This window comes from Stegostoma tigrinum, unplaced genomic scaffold, assembly GCF_030684315.1.
Source record: "Stegostoma tigrinum isolate sSteTig4 unplaced genomic scaffold, sSteTig4.hap1 scaffold_610, whole genome shotgun sequence".
Classification (NCBI taxonomy): Eukaryota; Metazoa; Chordata; class Chondrichthyes; order Orectolobiformes; family Stegostomatidae; genus Stegostoma; species Stegostoma tigrinum.
This window is the reverse complement of record NW_026728548.1, coordinates 27,942-42,362: the sequence shown is the minus strand read 5'-3', so window position 1 is coordinate 42,362 and position 14,421 is coordinate 27,942. Positions and strand designations below refer to the sequence as shown.

At 53.3% G+C, this 14,421-nt stretch overlaps 1 protein-coding gene across 1 annotated transcript; it reads right to left on the bottom strand.

Annotated features, from left to right (window-relative positions):
* Window positions 1-38: 38 nt before the first annotated feature.
* On the bottom strand, window positions 39-9,392 carry LOC132209010 (transmembrane protein 79-like; the record flags this gene model as incomplete). The annotated part of the gene is given in 4 exon segments (XM_059644247.1): window positions 39-253; window positions 3,061-3,327; window positions 3,329-3,714; window positions 9,113-9,392. Coding segments are annotated over 3 exon segments (864 nt in total), but the record flags the coding sequence as incomplete, so codon positions are not given.
* Window positions 9,393-14,421: the final 5,029 nt, after the last annotated feature.

The window sequence follows — 14,421 nt, the reverse complement described above, 5'->3', positions numbered from 1 at the left end:
GGGTGAAGCTGTGAGGGATGCAGGGGAGGGAGACTGACCCTGGCCAGGGCGAAGAAGGCGGTGAGCAGTGGTAGGAGTTTGAGAACTTCCTGAGGGAGGTAGGTGGAGAGGACCATGAGGTTGAGGAAGAACAGGACGAAGAGATGGATGGAATCCGTCACAAACCGCTGGTGGATGTCCACCTCCTGCATGCGGGGCCCGAAGGGATCGATGGCGGAGCAGCAACACCTCGCCAGGCCATACACGATGATGCCTGTGGGCAGGATGAGCGCGCACAGATTAAACGCTGGGCCCCAATCCCTAAGGCCCCTCACCCTGACCCAATCCTGTGGGCAGTGCTGTGCCGTACCATCCCTGTCACCCCCTCCCCACCCCTGTTACCCCCCCCCACTTTCCCCACTCCATCCCTGTCACCCCCCCCACATCCCCACTCCATCCCTGTTGCCCCTACCCACATCCCCTCCCCATCCCTCTCAGCCCCTACACCCCCTCCCCGTCACCCCCTACAATCCCTCCCCATCCCTGTCATCCCCTCCCCATCCCTGTCACCCTCTCTTCATCACCCCCCACACTCCCTCCCCTCCCCAGTTACACCTCCCCATCTCTGTCACCCCCCAATACTCCTCGCCATCCCTGTCACCCCCTACATCCCCACTCCATCCCTGTCACCCCCCCCACATCCCCTCCCCATCCCTCTCAGCCCCTACACCCCCTCCCCATCCGTGTCACCATCACCCCCTACACTCCCTCCCCATCCCTGTCACCCCCACAACCCCTTGCCATCCCTGTCACCCCCTACATCCCCTTTCCATCTCAATCACCCCCCACGCCCCCTCCCCATCCCTGTCACCCTCTCTTCATCACCCCCTACACTCCCTCCCCTCCCCAGTTACCCCTCCCCATCTCTGTCACCCCCCAAAACACCTCGCCATCCCTGTCACCTCCTACATCCCCACTCCATCCCTGTCACCCCCCCACATCCCCTCCCCATCCCTCACAGCCCCTACACCCCCTCCCCGTCACCCCTACACTCCCTCCCCATCCCAGTCACCCCCTCCCCATCACCCCCTACACTCCTCCCCATCCCAGTCACCCCCTCCCCATCCCTGTCACCCTCTCTTCAACACCCCCTACACTCCCTCCCCTCCCCATCTCTGTCACCCCCCCAAAACCCCTCGCCATCCCTGTCACCCCCTACATTCCCACTCCATCCCTGTCACCCCCCCACATCCCCTCCCCATCCCTGTCACCCCCCCACATCCCCTCCCCATCCCTCTCAGCCCCTACACCCCCTCCCCATCCGTGTCACCCTCTCCCCATCACCCCCTACACTCCCTCCCCATCCCTGTCACCCCCACAACCCCTTGCCATCCCTGTCACCCCCTACATCCCCTCTCTATCACAATCACCCCCCACGCCCCCTCCCCATCCCTGTCACCCCCCTCCCCATCACCCCCTACACTCCCTCCCCATTCCAGTCACCCACTCCCCATCCCTGTCACCCCCCCACAACCCCTCGCCATCTGTGTCACCACCCCATACCCCCTCCCAATCCCTGTCACCCCCTCCCTATCTCTGTCACGTCACAGAGCCCCTACGCCCGCTGCCTATCTCTGTCACCCCCTCGGCCCCTGCACCCATCCCTTCTCTCTGCCAGGAAAAGACGGGGATGATGAAAGATAAATTATTTCCACTGGGATGGGGCTTCCAGAACTCGTCAGCTGCGCATTCAGGAGAGATGTTTGGAAACACATCCGCACAGGAAGGGTGGCAGAGCTTTGGAACTGAATTCTACACACGGCAGTGGAAGCTGGATGAGTTAACTTTAAATCTGAGAGAGATTCTTGTTCCGTGAAGATTTTAAGTGCCAAAGGTCACAGGTGACTCATGATTTCATCGAATGGCAGGACAGGCTTGATGGGCCGAATGGCCTTCTCGTGCTCCTGTTGTCTATGTTTTTGCCTGTTCATGGGAGATGGGTGTTGCTGGCTAGGCTAGCAGTTGTCGTCCCATTCCTAACTGTTAAGAGTTAATAACACCGCTGTGGGTCTGGAGTCATATAATGCAGAAGCAGGCCCTTCGGCCAGACTCGTCTATACCAACCACGCTTTCCTAATCTGAGCTAGGCCCACTTTCCTGCGTTTCACTCACATCCTTCTCTACCCTTCTTATCCACGTCCCCCATCCAGATGCTTTTTAACTGAAACTGTACCAGCCCCCACCTCTTCCTCTGGCAGCTCCTTCCATACACTCACCCCACTCTGTGTTAAAACGTTACCTCTCAGGTCCCTTGTAGATCTCTCCCCTCTCACCTTAAATGAATGCCCCTCTAGTTTTGGACTCCCCGACCCTGGGGGGAAAAGACCTTGTCTATTCACCCTATCTGTGTCCCCCATCATTTTAGGACCCTCTCCCGTCAGCCTCCAATGCTCCAGAGGGCGGGGGGAGACAAAGTCCCAGCTCATCCCTCCTCTCCTTCAGACTTAATCCCCTCCTTGTAAATTCTCTCCCAGTTTAACGATATCCTTTCGATAGCCAGGTGACCAGAACTAGCGCGGTGCTCCAAAAGTGGCCTCATCAATGTCCCATACATGATGTCCCAACTCAAAGGTCTGAGGAATGAAGACAAGAGTGCCAAATGCCTTCTTAAACTACACCCCACCCCCGACCGTTTAACCGTGACGCAAACTTCAAAGAATTACGTCCCTGAAATCCCCTAGGTCTGCCTTTGGATGAGAATGGAATAGATGGGCTTCAGATTGGTTTCACAGGTTGGCGCACCATCGAGGGCCGAAGGGCCTGTACAGCGCTGTGTTCCATGCTTTTAACGTGCAAATTTCTCTCACCAAAATGCAACACCTTGCATTTATCCAAATTAAACTCCATCACTGGGCAAGGCAGATGGAAGAGAGCAGGGAGCAAGGGACGTTCAGCAGTGGTGAGGCAGAGTGGCTGGATTGGGCCGAAGATGCCGAATGGGCGCTCCCTCTCCCCCTCTCTGCGGTTCCCCCCCCCACCCCAACCCTGACTTTTCCCCACCTAAGTGCACATGCTCCTTACCCATGATGATGGGCACGGTGGCAAAGACACTGCAGCGGAGCGTATACGTCAGGCGGGCACTGACGTCCGGCATGATTGGCACATCGAAGGGCAGGAAGACGTACGCGCCATACAGGAAGCAAGGGTACACCAGCATGGCACCAGCCAGGGAGGCCGTGGCTTTGAGGTTGGGCTGGGAGCAGCGGGGACAGCACGGGCGTTTGCCCATGTCACCCCCATGCGACCCCTCCTCCCCTCTGTCGGCTCCTGGCCACTCGGAGTCGGGAAGCGGGGCAGTGGCCGGTCAGGAAGGCCTGGCGTTCCGACTCCTTGCTCAGCGTGCGGGCCATGACCACCCGCACGTTGGGATCAACCACTGGCGGAGGAACCCACACCTCGCTCTCGGGGCCCAGTCCCTTCCCCAGTGGGGCTTGGGCCCCGTCAGCCACTGAGGCCTGGCGCAGAGCCTTCATCTCCAGGCCCGTCTCCTCGGCGACTGGAAACCGGCCTCCATTGGGATACTCCAGGGTGTCTGAGGTGTGGAGAAGTGGGGCATCACCGCACTCCGACGTTTCCAGGCTCACGGCAGATTCGTCCTCCTCCTCGGATCCTCGCTCCGAGGCGCTTTCCTCGTCCCTCGTGTTCTGCGGCAGCGGTAGCGTCCCGGACATCCCCCTGCCACGAGAAAGAGGGGGGGGGGGTGGGGGTGAGCACAGGAAGATTCCATTCTGTGGATGGAGCAGAGGGGCACGGGGAAGTGTCGGAGGGTCCGCGCTGAGGGAGGGGGCACTGTCAGTGGGCCAGTGTTGAGGGAGTGGGCACTGTCGGAGGGTCAGCGCTGAGGGAGCGGGCACTGTTGGAGGGTCAGCGCTGAGGGAGCAGGCACTGTCAGTGGGCCAGTGTTGAGGGAGTGGGCACTGTCGGAGGGTCAGCGCTGAGGGAGCGGGCACTGTTGGAGGGTCAGCGCTGAGGGAGCGGGGCACTGTTGGAGGGTCAGCGCTGAGGGACCGGGCACAGCCGGAGGGTCAGCGCTGAGGGAGAGGGCAGTGTTGGAGGGTCAGCAGCGGGTCAGTGCTGAGGGAGCAGGCACTGTCGGAGGGTCAGTGCTGAGGGAGCGCCACACTGTCGGAGGGTCAGTGCTGAGGAAGCGGGCATTGTCGGAGGGTCAGCACTGAGGGAGCAGACACTGTCGGAGGGTCACTGCTGATGGAGCGGGCATTGTCGGAGGGTCAGTGCTGAGGGAGAGAGCACTGTCGGAGGGTCAGTGCTGAGGGAGCGGGCACTGTCGGAGGGTCAGTGCTGAGGACTGTAAAATGCTTTGGAGCTTTCTACAGATGTGAAAGGTGCTTTCAAATGCAAACAATCTGTTCTAACAATTGTATTGCTTCAGTGTTAATAAGTGGAACATGCCAAGGTGAGGATGGGCAAGTAATTATCAAGAGGTGGGTGTAGGAGCTCTTGTAGACCAACTCTGTGCATTCCTCTGAACATGCTGAACAGGAAAGGCAAGAAAATCTCATGGCCCACAAAGAGCCGAGTGTCTCCCAAACCTCTCTCGGACACACCATGCGCCTCTTTCAGCTTCTTCGGCACTCTCTTAGCTGCACTCAGTACTGCAGAGGTAGCTCACCAAACCACCCCCAACAGCCCCCCTCCAACCCCCGGACACCCCACACCCCCCACCACTGAAGACTCGACTAAATCGACGGGAGAGTGCAAAATGAGTTGGGATTGGAGGAACGCAGTGATCTTGGAGGAGGTGACAGAGATAGGGAGGGGGTGCAGGGGGCTGGGGGAGGTGACAGGGATAGGGAGGGGATGTAGGGGGCTGGGGGAGGTGACAGAGATAGGGAGGGGGTGTAGGGGGCTGGAGGGGGTGACAGAGATAGGGAGGGGGTGTAGGGGGCTGGAGGAGGTGACAGAGATAGGGAGGGGGTGTAGGGGGCTGGGGGAGGTGACAGAGATAGGGAGGGGGTGTAGGGGACTGGAGGGGGTGACAGAGATAGGGAGGGGGTGTAGGGGGCTGGGGGAGGTGACAGAGATAGGGAGGGGGTGTAGGGGGCTGGAGGGGGTGACAGAGATAGGGAGGAGGTGTAGGGGGTTGGAGGGGGTGACAGAGATAGGGAGGGGGTGTAGGGGGTGATAGAGATAGGGAGGGGGTGTAGGGGGTGGCAGAGATAGGGAGGGGGTGTAGGGGGCTGGAGGGGGTGATAGAGATAGGGAGGGGGTGTAGGGGTGGCAGAGATAGGGAGGGGGTGTAGGGGGCTGGAGGGGGTGACAGAGATAGGGAGGGGGTGTAGGGGGCTGGAGGGGGTGACAGAGATAGGGAGGGGGTTGTAGGGGGCTGGAGGGGGTGATAGAGATAGGGAGGGGGTGTAGGGGGTGACAGAGATAGGGAGGGGGTGTAGGGGGCTGGAGGAGGTGACGAGATAGGGAGGGGGTGTAGGGGGCTGGAGGGGGTGATAGAGATAGGGAAGGGGTGTAGGGGGTGACAGAGATAGGGAAGGGGTGTAGGGGGCTGGAAGAGGTGACAGAGGTAGGGAAGGGGTGTAGGGGGCTGGAGGGGGTGACAGAGATAGGGAGTGGGTGTAGGGGCCGGAGGAGGTTACAAGGGCCACACAGCAGCCAAAACAGGCCATTCAGTCCTTCCTTTCCTTGCTGTTGGTTCTCTTCTCCATCTGCATCCATCCCCCTATCACCGTGTGTGTATCCAGCAGCTCCACAACCCCCATTTCAAAGCTTCTCTGCTGTTCACCTCTCTGACTGTTCCTGGGAATAAGCCCCCTTTCTCCCCCCCCATTCCCCATGGGACCGTGTCCCCATTCTCGTCCATGCTTTCCTTCGATGAGGGAAGAGACTTTTACTTTTTCTGTGTTTTTTGTTTCAGATTTCTAGCATCTTCAGTATATCCCAAAGGTGATTTTCATTTTATTAATTTGTGGGATGTAGGCATCCTGACAGGGCCCAGCATTTATTACCCATCCCTATTTGCCCCTTGAGAAGGTGGTAGCGAGCTGCCTTCTTGAACCGCAGCAGCACCCCATGTGGGAGGGAGATTTTGACTTTGAAGGAAAGCCAATATCTTGGGGAACCTTCAGGGCGGCTGGCATTCTCGTGTATCTCCTGCCCTTGCCCCTCTAGGGGGTAGAGGTCACAGGTTTGGAAGGTGCTGTCTGAGGAGCCTTGGAGAGTCGCTGTACATGGTACACACTGCTGCGACTGAGCGTCGGTGGCGGGGGGGAGTGGGTGCTTGTGGATGTGGTGCCAGTCCAAGCGAGGGGCTGCTTTGTCCCTGGAGCTCCTCGAGTGTTTGTCGGAGCTGCCCCCATCCAGGGCAAGTGGGGAGTATTCCATCACACTCCTGACTTGTTGGTCAGGTCTTCCCAGCATCAGGATTACAGGGTCAGGGGTGGTTTGTGAGTTAAATTCTGGGGTTATAATCTCTGAGGTATCAATGGGTACCCCAGAGTGGCTATCCCAGTCCTCACTGAACTCCTTGTCACCTATCTCCTCACTGAAGTCATCGCATGGACATAGACCCTTTCGGTCCAACTCACCCATGCTGACCAGATACCCTAAATTAATCTAATCCCATTTCCCAGCATTTGCCTATGTCCCTCTAAACTCTTCCTGTTCATATGCCCATCCAGATGTAATTGTACTAGCCTCCACATCGAGATAAATGATTTGGATTTGAATATGTAGGTGGTATGGTTAGTAAGTTTGCAGATGACCCCAAAATGGGAGGTTGTAATGGACAGCGAAGAAGGTTATCTCAGACTACAGATGGCTCAAGGAGCGGCAGATGGAGTTGAATTTGGAGAAATGTGAGGTGCTGCATTTTGGGAAAGGCAAATCAGGGCAGGATTTATACACTTAATGGTAAGGTCCTGGAGTGTGTTGCTGAACAAGGAGACCTCGGAGTACAGGACGTTGGTGAGGCCACTTTTGGATTATAGCATTCAATTCTGGTCTCCCTGCTAATAGGAAAGATGTTGTTAAACTTGAAAGGGTGCAGAAAAGATTTACAAGGATGTTGCTGGGGTTGGACTGTTTGAGCTATTTTTCCCTGGAGTGTTGGAGGCTGAGGGGTGATGTACCACTCTCTGTATGAGAAAGTTGCCCCTTACGTCCCTTCTATATTTTTCTTCTCAATTTTCAAGCTTTGAAGTCAACTCACATAACAAAAACTTGGTGTGCATTTTTCTTGGTCCTGTATAGTCAAGAAGAGATGATGTTACTCATCTGAGACTTAGAAATGCACAGGTCCCTCAAACACAACAGTTCCAGAGTTGACTGAGATACTGTCTAATCACAGAATCCCTACAGTGTGAAAAGAGGTGATTCGGCCCATTTAATTCCAAACCAATCCTCTGAAGAGCATCCCACCCTATCCTTAGGACCCCACGTTCCCCGTGGCTAATCCACCTGGTCTACACGTCCCTGGACTCTACGGGCAATTTAATATGGACAATCCATCCCGATTGTGGGAGGGAACCCACGCAGATGCAGGGAGAACATGCAAACTCCACACAGGCAGTCACCCAAGGCTTGGCTTGAACCCAGGTTCTAGGTACTATGAAGTAGCAGTGCTAACCACTGTGCCATCCCACAGTTAACGGGCTTTTGACTTCTGGGCAGCATAAGGGTCCAGAGGGGAAAGGTGGAAATGAACATTTGTGCTAAATTATTGCTTTGCTGTTATCCATTGTCAATGACAAATTGCTCCCGAATTCAATGCATAGATTAGGGTTTTGGAACTGCTCTGAGGAAGAGTCACCGGACCCGAGACATTAACTCTGCTTTCTCTCCACAGATGCTGCCAGACCTGCTGAGTTTTTCCAGCTATTTCTGCTTTTATTTCTGATTTCCAGTATCTGGCGTTCTTTCGGGTATTTTTTTTAAAAGAATCTTAATCGGAACCAGCTCCTAGTTTTTAAGGCCTCTATTTGTTACTCATTTCCTCACCAAAAATAAATTCTGTGCTGAGTGGGTCAGCGCAGCACCTCAGGGGTTAGCACTGCTGCCTCATGGTGCCAGGGACTTGGGTTCGATCCCACCCTCGGGAGACTGTCTGTGTGGGGTTTGTACATTCTCCCTGTGAATGTGTGGGTTTCCTCCCACAGTCCAAAGCAGTGCAGGTTAGGGTGGTCTGTCCGTGCTAAATTGCCCCGTAGTGCCCAGGGATGTGCGAGTTAGGGTGGATCGGCCGTGCTAAATTGTCCCGTAGTGCCCAGGGATGTGCGGGTTAGGGTGGGTTGGCCGTGCTAAATTGTCCCGTAGTGCCCAGGGATGTGCGGGTTAGGGTGGATTGGCCGTGCTAAATTGTCCCGTAGTGCCCAGGGATGTGCGGGTTAGGGTGGATTGGCCGTGCTAAATTGTCCCATAGTGCCCAGGGATGTGCAGGCCAGGTGGGTTAGCCAGGGTTAGCCATACAGGGTTGCAGGATAAGGGTGCGTATGGGGGGATGTTGTTTGCACGGTCGGTGGACTCAGCAGGCCGAAAGTCCTGCTTGTAGGGATTCTCCAAGCACTCAAGGTCTCTGCCTGGGCATCTAGCTAACCTTTCGGATTAGGCTGTCACGGGTGAACTCTGTTATTTGACCAGAGGAGGCATCGCTTTGGCAGAATCTGCGTACTCCTCCCCTCCCTCTATCGATTGGCTAACCCGACAGGCCAGGGGTGAAACTGCTTTTGGGTAGACAATGGTAGGGAGGGTGCAGGGGGGCCCCTCTTATGATGCAGTGTCCCTACCCCTGGACCGGGAGTTCCACCTTCCCAGAGCTAAGTGGTAGCATCTCCGAACAGTTAGTTCGTTAGAAAAATGCCTTAAACTTTAAAACTGAAGGGAGGTGGAGTGTGAGTTTCAAAGATCTGTGTTGCAGTGGGTAATGTCCCTCCCTCTGAGCCAGGAGTCCTGGGTTCGGTTCCTACCTGCTCCAGGGGTGGGGCATTTCACCTTTTGAAATATGAAACATCTAGAAGGGGGAATTCACTGGAGTTGAGGCGAGTATTGAGTGAAAGCTCAGTTTTATCAAGAGAGAGACCTCAGCCAGGAAGTGAGCAGGTCCTACCTTAATCCACCTGCAGGTAACAAAGTGTAAAGCTGGATGCACACAGCAGGCCAAGCGGGTACTTATTTTGCAGACGCCAATCTACGTTTCCCTCCAGACCGATCTAAAGGGTCTGCTTTTCAGTGGCGTTCAGGTTCCTGAGCTGCAAAGTCGATTGTTTGGTTTATTAAGAAATAAATTCCAGAAAAAGGGTAGCAAGCCTCCAATCACTCCCTACCTGCCTTTTGATTTATTTTCTACCTTTGGCTTCCTGTAAGAACTTGCTCGACTGGAAAATTGATCCATGAGCGGGAGGAGCTTGCAGTTAAAGGGGTCAAGGTGCGACTTACAAGCGTGTTGCTCAGTGCAAGTGGCACATCGCGAACAGCAGCGCTTCGTTGGAGGCTCACTGATGATGTTACCTAGAATGGTGACAAACCGTCTGAAAACTAACCTTCCAGCTCAGCGAGCAAACTCACATCCAGCAAGTGGCACAGCTGAATTAATGCATTTCAGGGTCAACGACTACTTCTGACGGCCAGCTCAAGATTCCTGCCCGAATTCTCATGGGCACGCTGCTTTCTCGCGCCCACCATGCCACCCGTGCCAGGGATAGGGCCTCCTCTGATCCAGCTGAGGCTGCTTTTAGAGTCGTAGACCCTCGCTGGCGAAGCGCAGCCTTCCCCCACAGACGCCCGGGAATCGCCGGCCTGCGAGTGTCCTCAAGCGGAGGTGGGGGCAGCAAACTGGCAAAGTTGGGGTGGTGGGGTGCTGCCACCCCAGTGTCACAGAGCCCGCGTAAGCCGCATCGGTCGGCCACCCACAGACCCACCCTGAGAAATGGGCAAGAGAGTCTGCCACATCTGCAAGGGGCTGCTGCTGCTGACGATGTGTCCTAGAGTGGGACAGCGCGGAAACAGGCCCTTCGGCCCTAGTTGTCCATGCCGACCGGGTATCCCCAAACTAAACGGGGGCTGGCACGGTTGCTCAGCGGTTAGCACTGCGACCTCACAGCGCCAGGGACCCGGGTTCGATTCCAGCCTCAGGCGATTGTCTGTGTGGAGTTTGCACGTTTTCCCCATGTCTGCGTGGGTTTCATCCGGCAGTCCAAAGATATGCGGGTTAGGGTGGGATTGGCCGTGCTAAATTGTCCCGTAGTGCCCAGGGATGTGCGGGTTAGGGTGGATTGGCCGTGCTAAATTGTCCCGTAGTGCCCAGAGATGTGCGGGTTAGGGTGGATTGGCTGTGCTAAATTGTCCCGTAGTGCCCAGGGATGTGCGGGTTAGGGTGGATTGGCCGTGCTAAATTGTCCCGTAGTGTTGGGGGATATTCTGAGTTTGGGTTGAAGAGCCTGTTTCCACACTGCAGGGATTCTGTGACGTGAACCAGTCCCATTTGTCTGCGTTTGCTCTAAAGCTTTCCTGTCCATGTGCCTGCCCAATGGTAAATGTTGGAACTGTACCAGCCTCCATCACTTCCTCTGGCAGCTTGTTCCAGGCACGCACCACCCTCTGCCTGAAACGATCGCCCCTCAAATCTCTTTTAAATCTTGCTCCTCTCGCTATAAACCTATGCCCCTCTAGTTTTGGACTCCCACCCCCACCCTCGGGGGAAAAAAGATTGTGTCTAGTCACCTTATCTACGCCCCTCGTCATTATTACAAACCTCAATAAGGTCACCCCCTCCCCCCCCCCGCCCCAGCATCTGCCACTCCAGTGAAAAAAGTCTCGGCCTGTCGTTATAACTCAAACCCTCCAGTCCTGGCAATATCCTGGTAAAGCTTTTATGCGCCCTCTCCAACTTAATAATAGCCTTCCTGTAACGGGGTGGCCGGAACTGGACACAGTGCTCCAAAAGTGGCCTCACCAACATCCTGTACAACTTCAACAGGGCATCTTAACTCCTAAACGTAACACCCTGAGCAATGAAGGCAAGTGAGCTAAATGCCATGTTAGCCACCCCATTTACGTGTGACGCAAGCTTCAAAGAACAATATACCTGCATCCCCAGGACTCTCTGTTTGACAACAAGCCCCAGGATCCTACCAAGACCTGTCTAAGTTAGATTCCCTACAGTGTGGAAACAGGCCCTTCGGCCCAACAAGTCCACACCGCCCCTTGAAGCATCCCACCCTGACCCATCCCCCTATAACCCACACACCCCTGAACACTGCGGGCAATTTAGCATGGCCAATCCACCTAGACGGCACATCTTTGGACTTAGATAGGGGTGTTTAAGGGGCTTTTAGAAAAGCAACTGAATATGCAAGGAGTGGATGGATATGGGCAAAGAGTAGGCAGAAGGGGTTAGTTTAGTTTGGTGTCATATTTGGTACAACATTGAGGATCAAAGAGCCCATTCCTGTGCTACACAGTTCTATGTTCTAGTGCAAAATCCCAACTGTACGAGAGATTTCCTACTATGTTTCAGTTCCAGGTTGGAGACCTCAAAATCACGAAACTCCTAGGTGTGGATGGATAAACGGGCATATCTTCACCTACCCCTACTGCTGGTGGCAAGAGTTAATTTAAAAATAATCCCTTTCTTTCTGGGTCCATTTCTCATGGACCAAAGGAATTTAGTCTCAAAAGGATTCAATTTAATTAAAATTTCTTGAGTTAACAAAAGAGTGAATTTATCACTTACTGAATACAATAAAAAATATGTTGACGTACGTTGGTTAGGGCCACTTTTGGGAAATTGCGTTCAGTTCTGGTCTCCTCGCTATAGGACAGCCATTGTGAAACTTCGAAAGGGTTCACAAAAGATTTACACGGATGTTGCCGGGGTGGGAGGGTTTGAGCTACAGGGAGAAGCTGAATAGGTTGGGGCTATTTTCCCTGGAGTGTCAGAGGCTGAGGGAGTGACCTTATAGAGGTTTATAAAAACATGAGGGGCATGGATAGAAGTGAATAGCCAAGGTCTTTTTCCCAGGCTTGGAGAGTCCAAAACTGGAGGGTACAGGTTTAAGGTGAGAGGGGAAAGATTTATAAAGGACCCAAGGAGTAACTTTTTCATGCAGAGGGTGGTGCGTGTCTGGAACGAGCTGCCAGAGGAAGTGGTGGAGGCTGGCACAGTTACAACATTTAAAAGGAGTCTGGATGGGTACATGAATGGGAAAGGTTTAGAGGGATATGGGCTAAATGCTGGCAAATGGGACTGGATAAATTTAGGATGTTAGCATGGATGAGTTGGACCAAAGGGTCTGTACATCTGTAAGGCTCTGAATTGGACTAGATTAGTTTAGGATATCTGGTCAGCATGGACAAGTTGGACCACATTACGTGACTCGATGATGTGGGCACAGATTAGAAATTACTTCAACAAAAAGGATACATGGATCAATAAAACCGAAAGAACTGCAGATACTGTAAATCAGGAACAAAGTTGCTGGAAAAGCTCAGCAGGTCCTGCAGCATTTGTGAAGGAAACAAAATGCTAACATTTCAGGTCCAGTGTTCTGTGTGTATATATATGGATTAATCCCTGGGTAGTTTGTAATGAGTAGGGAATGAAGCATTGATAACTGAGCAACTGATTTTGAAATGCTTGGCTTTGTCCGGCTAATGTTTGAACTGGCTTCCTCCAGAGTTTGAGATTCTATTACCTGCAATGCTGGGGTGTTTAGTGAATGGTTCATTGAATGTGACTTTCACAGTACACCAACATTTGGACCCAGGCTAGTACACGTTGGCACACACAGTCCAGGGTATCCTGTGCCCCTTTATTCTTGAAATGGGTCTCATTGTTTTTTTCTCCCATCATGTTTCCTGTTTGAGATAACTCTGAGGTTTGGGGGAGAGACGTGGTGGACGTGGAGGAATGAGATTGGCTTCTCAGCAAGTGCACAGCAGTGTCAGAACTCCACAGCGGCCTCGAGACCCTAAATCCTCAGCTCAGAGATTCACTGAGTTCATAGGGATGTGCAGCACAGAAACAGTCCCCTTGGTCCAACTCGTCCACGCCGACCAGATGTCCTGTATAAATCCAGTCCCATTTTCCGGCATTTGGCCCATATCCCTCTAAACCCTTCCTATCCATGTACCCATCCAGATGCCTTTGAAATGTTGTGGTTGTACCAGCCTCCACAACTTCGCCTCCTTCCATACATTCAATCAATCACATAGCATAGAAACAGGCCCTTTGGCCCACCATGTCTGTGCTAACCAAAACATCAAACTACACTAATCCCATTTATCTGCACTTTGGCTACAACCTGTGCCCTGGTATTTTAAGTACTCATCCAGATGCTTAGATGTTGAGTGTTTCTACCTTCTCCACCCTTTCAGGCCGTCAGTTCCATATCCCTCTGGGTGCAAATTTCTTTTCCCCCTCCAATCTCATCAAAGCTGCTTGCTCCCCACCTTAAACCTGTGCACTCAGCTCTTTGATATGTCTGCCTGGGAAGAGATTCATATTATCTATGCTTCTCTTAATTGTGTTTACCTCAATGTCTTTCTCCTCTATAGGAGTATTTCAGACCTCACCCAGGGTGCCCCTTTAGTCTCTCAATAAATTCCACTCTCAGGTAATTGTCTCACTCCAAGTATACTTCTACCGAGACTTACACACACCACCCTCTGCATGAAAAAGTTGTCCCTTGGTCCCTTTTATATCGTTCCCCTCTCACCTTAAATCAATGCCCCTCTAGTTTTTGGACTCCCCCACCCCAGGGAAAAGACCTCCACTATTCCCCCTTTCCATGGCCCTCATGATTTTATAAACCTCGACAAGGTCAACCTTTAGCCTCTGACGCTCCAGGCAAAACAGCCCCAACCTAATAGGCCTCACTCTATAGCTCAAACTTTCTTGTAATTTTTTTCTGAACCCTTTCCAGCTTTACGGCGTCCTTCCCGTAGAAGGGAGACCAGAATTGCACGCAATTCTCCAAAAATGGCCGAACCAATGTCCGGTTACAGCCGCAACATGACCTCCTAACTCCTGTACTCAATGCATTGACCAATAAAGGCAAGCATGCCAAATGTCTCCTTCTACCTGCAACTCCCCAAACCCCACTCTTCCGAAAGCCCTGTTGCGTTGTGAAGGGCATGCCTTCTTGTAAAAAGGCTGTCTGTTAAGCAAATAATGACATTGTCGTGCGGATGCTAGAAATCTGACATTGAAAACAGCAAGCACTGGAGAAACACGACAGGTCTGTGGAGAGAGAAACCGAGCTGACATTTCAAGTCCGGTATGAGCCGGAAAAAAAGAGAGTGATGGGAAGGGGCCCAGAGCAAAAGACTGAGGGAATTCTCATAATAGTAGTGGAGTGATAGAGATGCAAGATAGGTGTTAATAGTAAGTTCTAGATTATGAACAAAAGCAAAGTT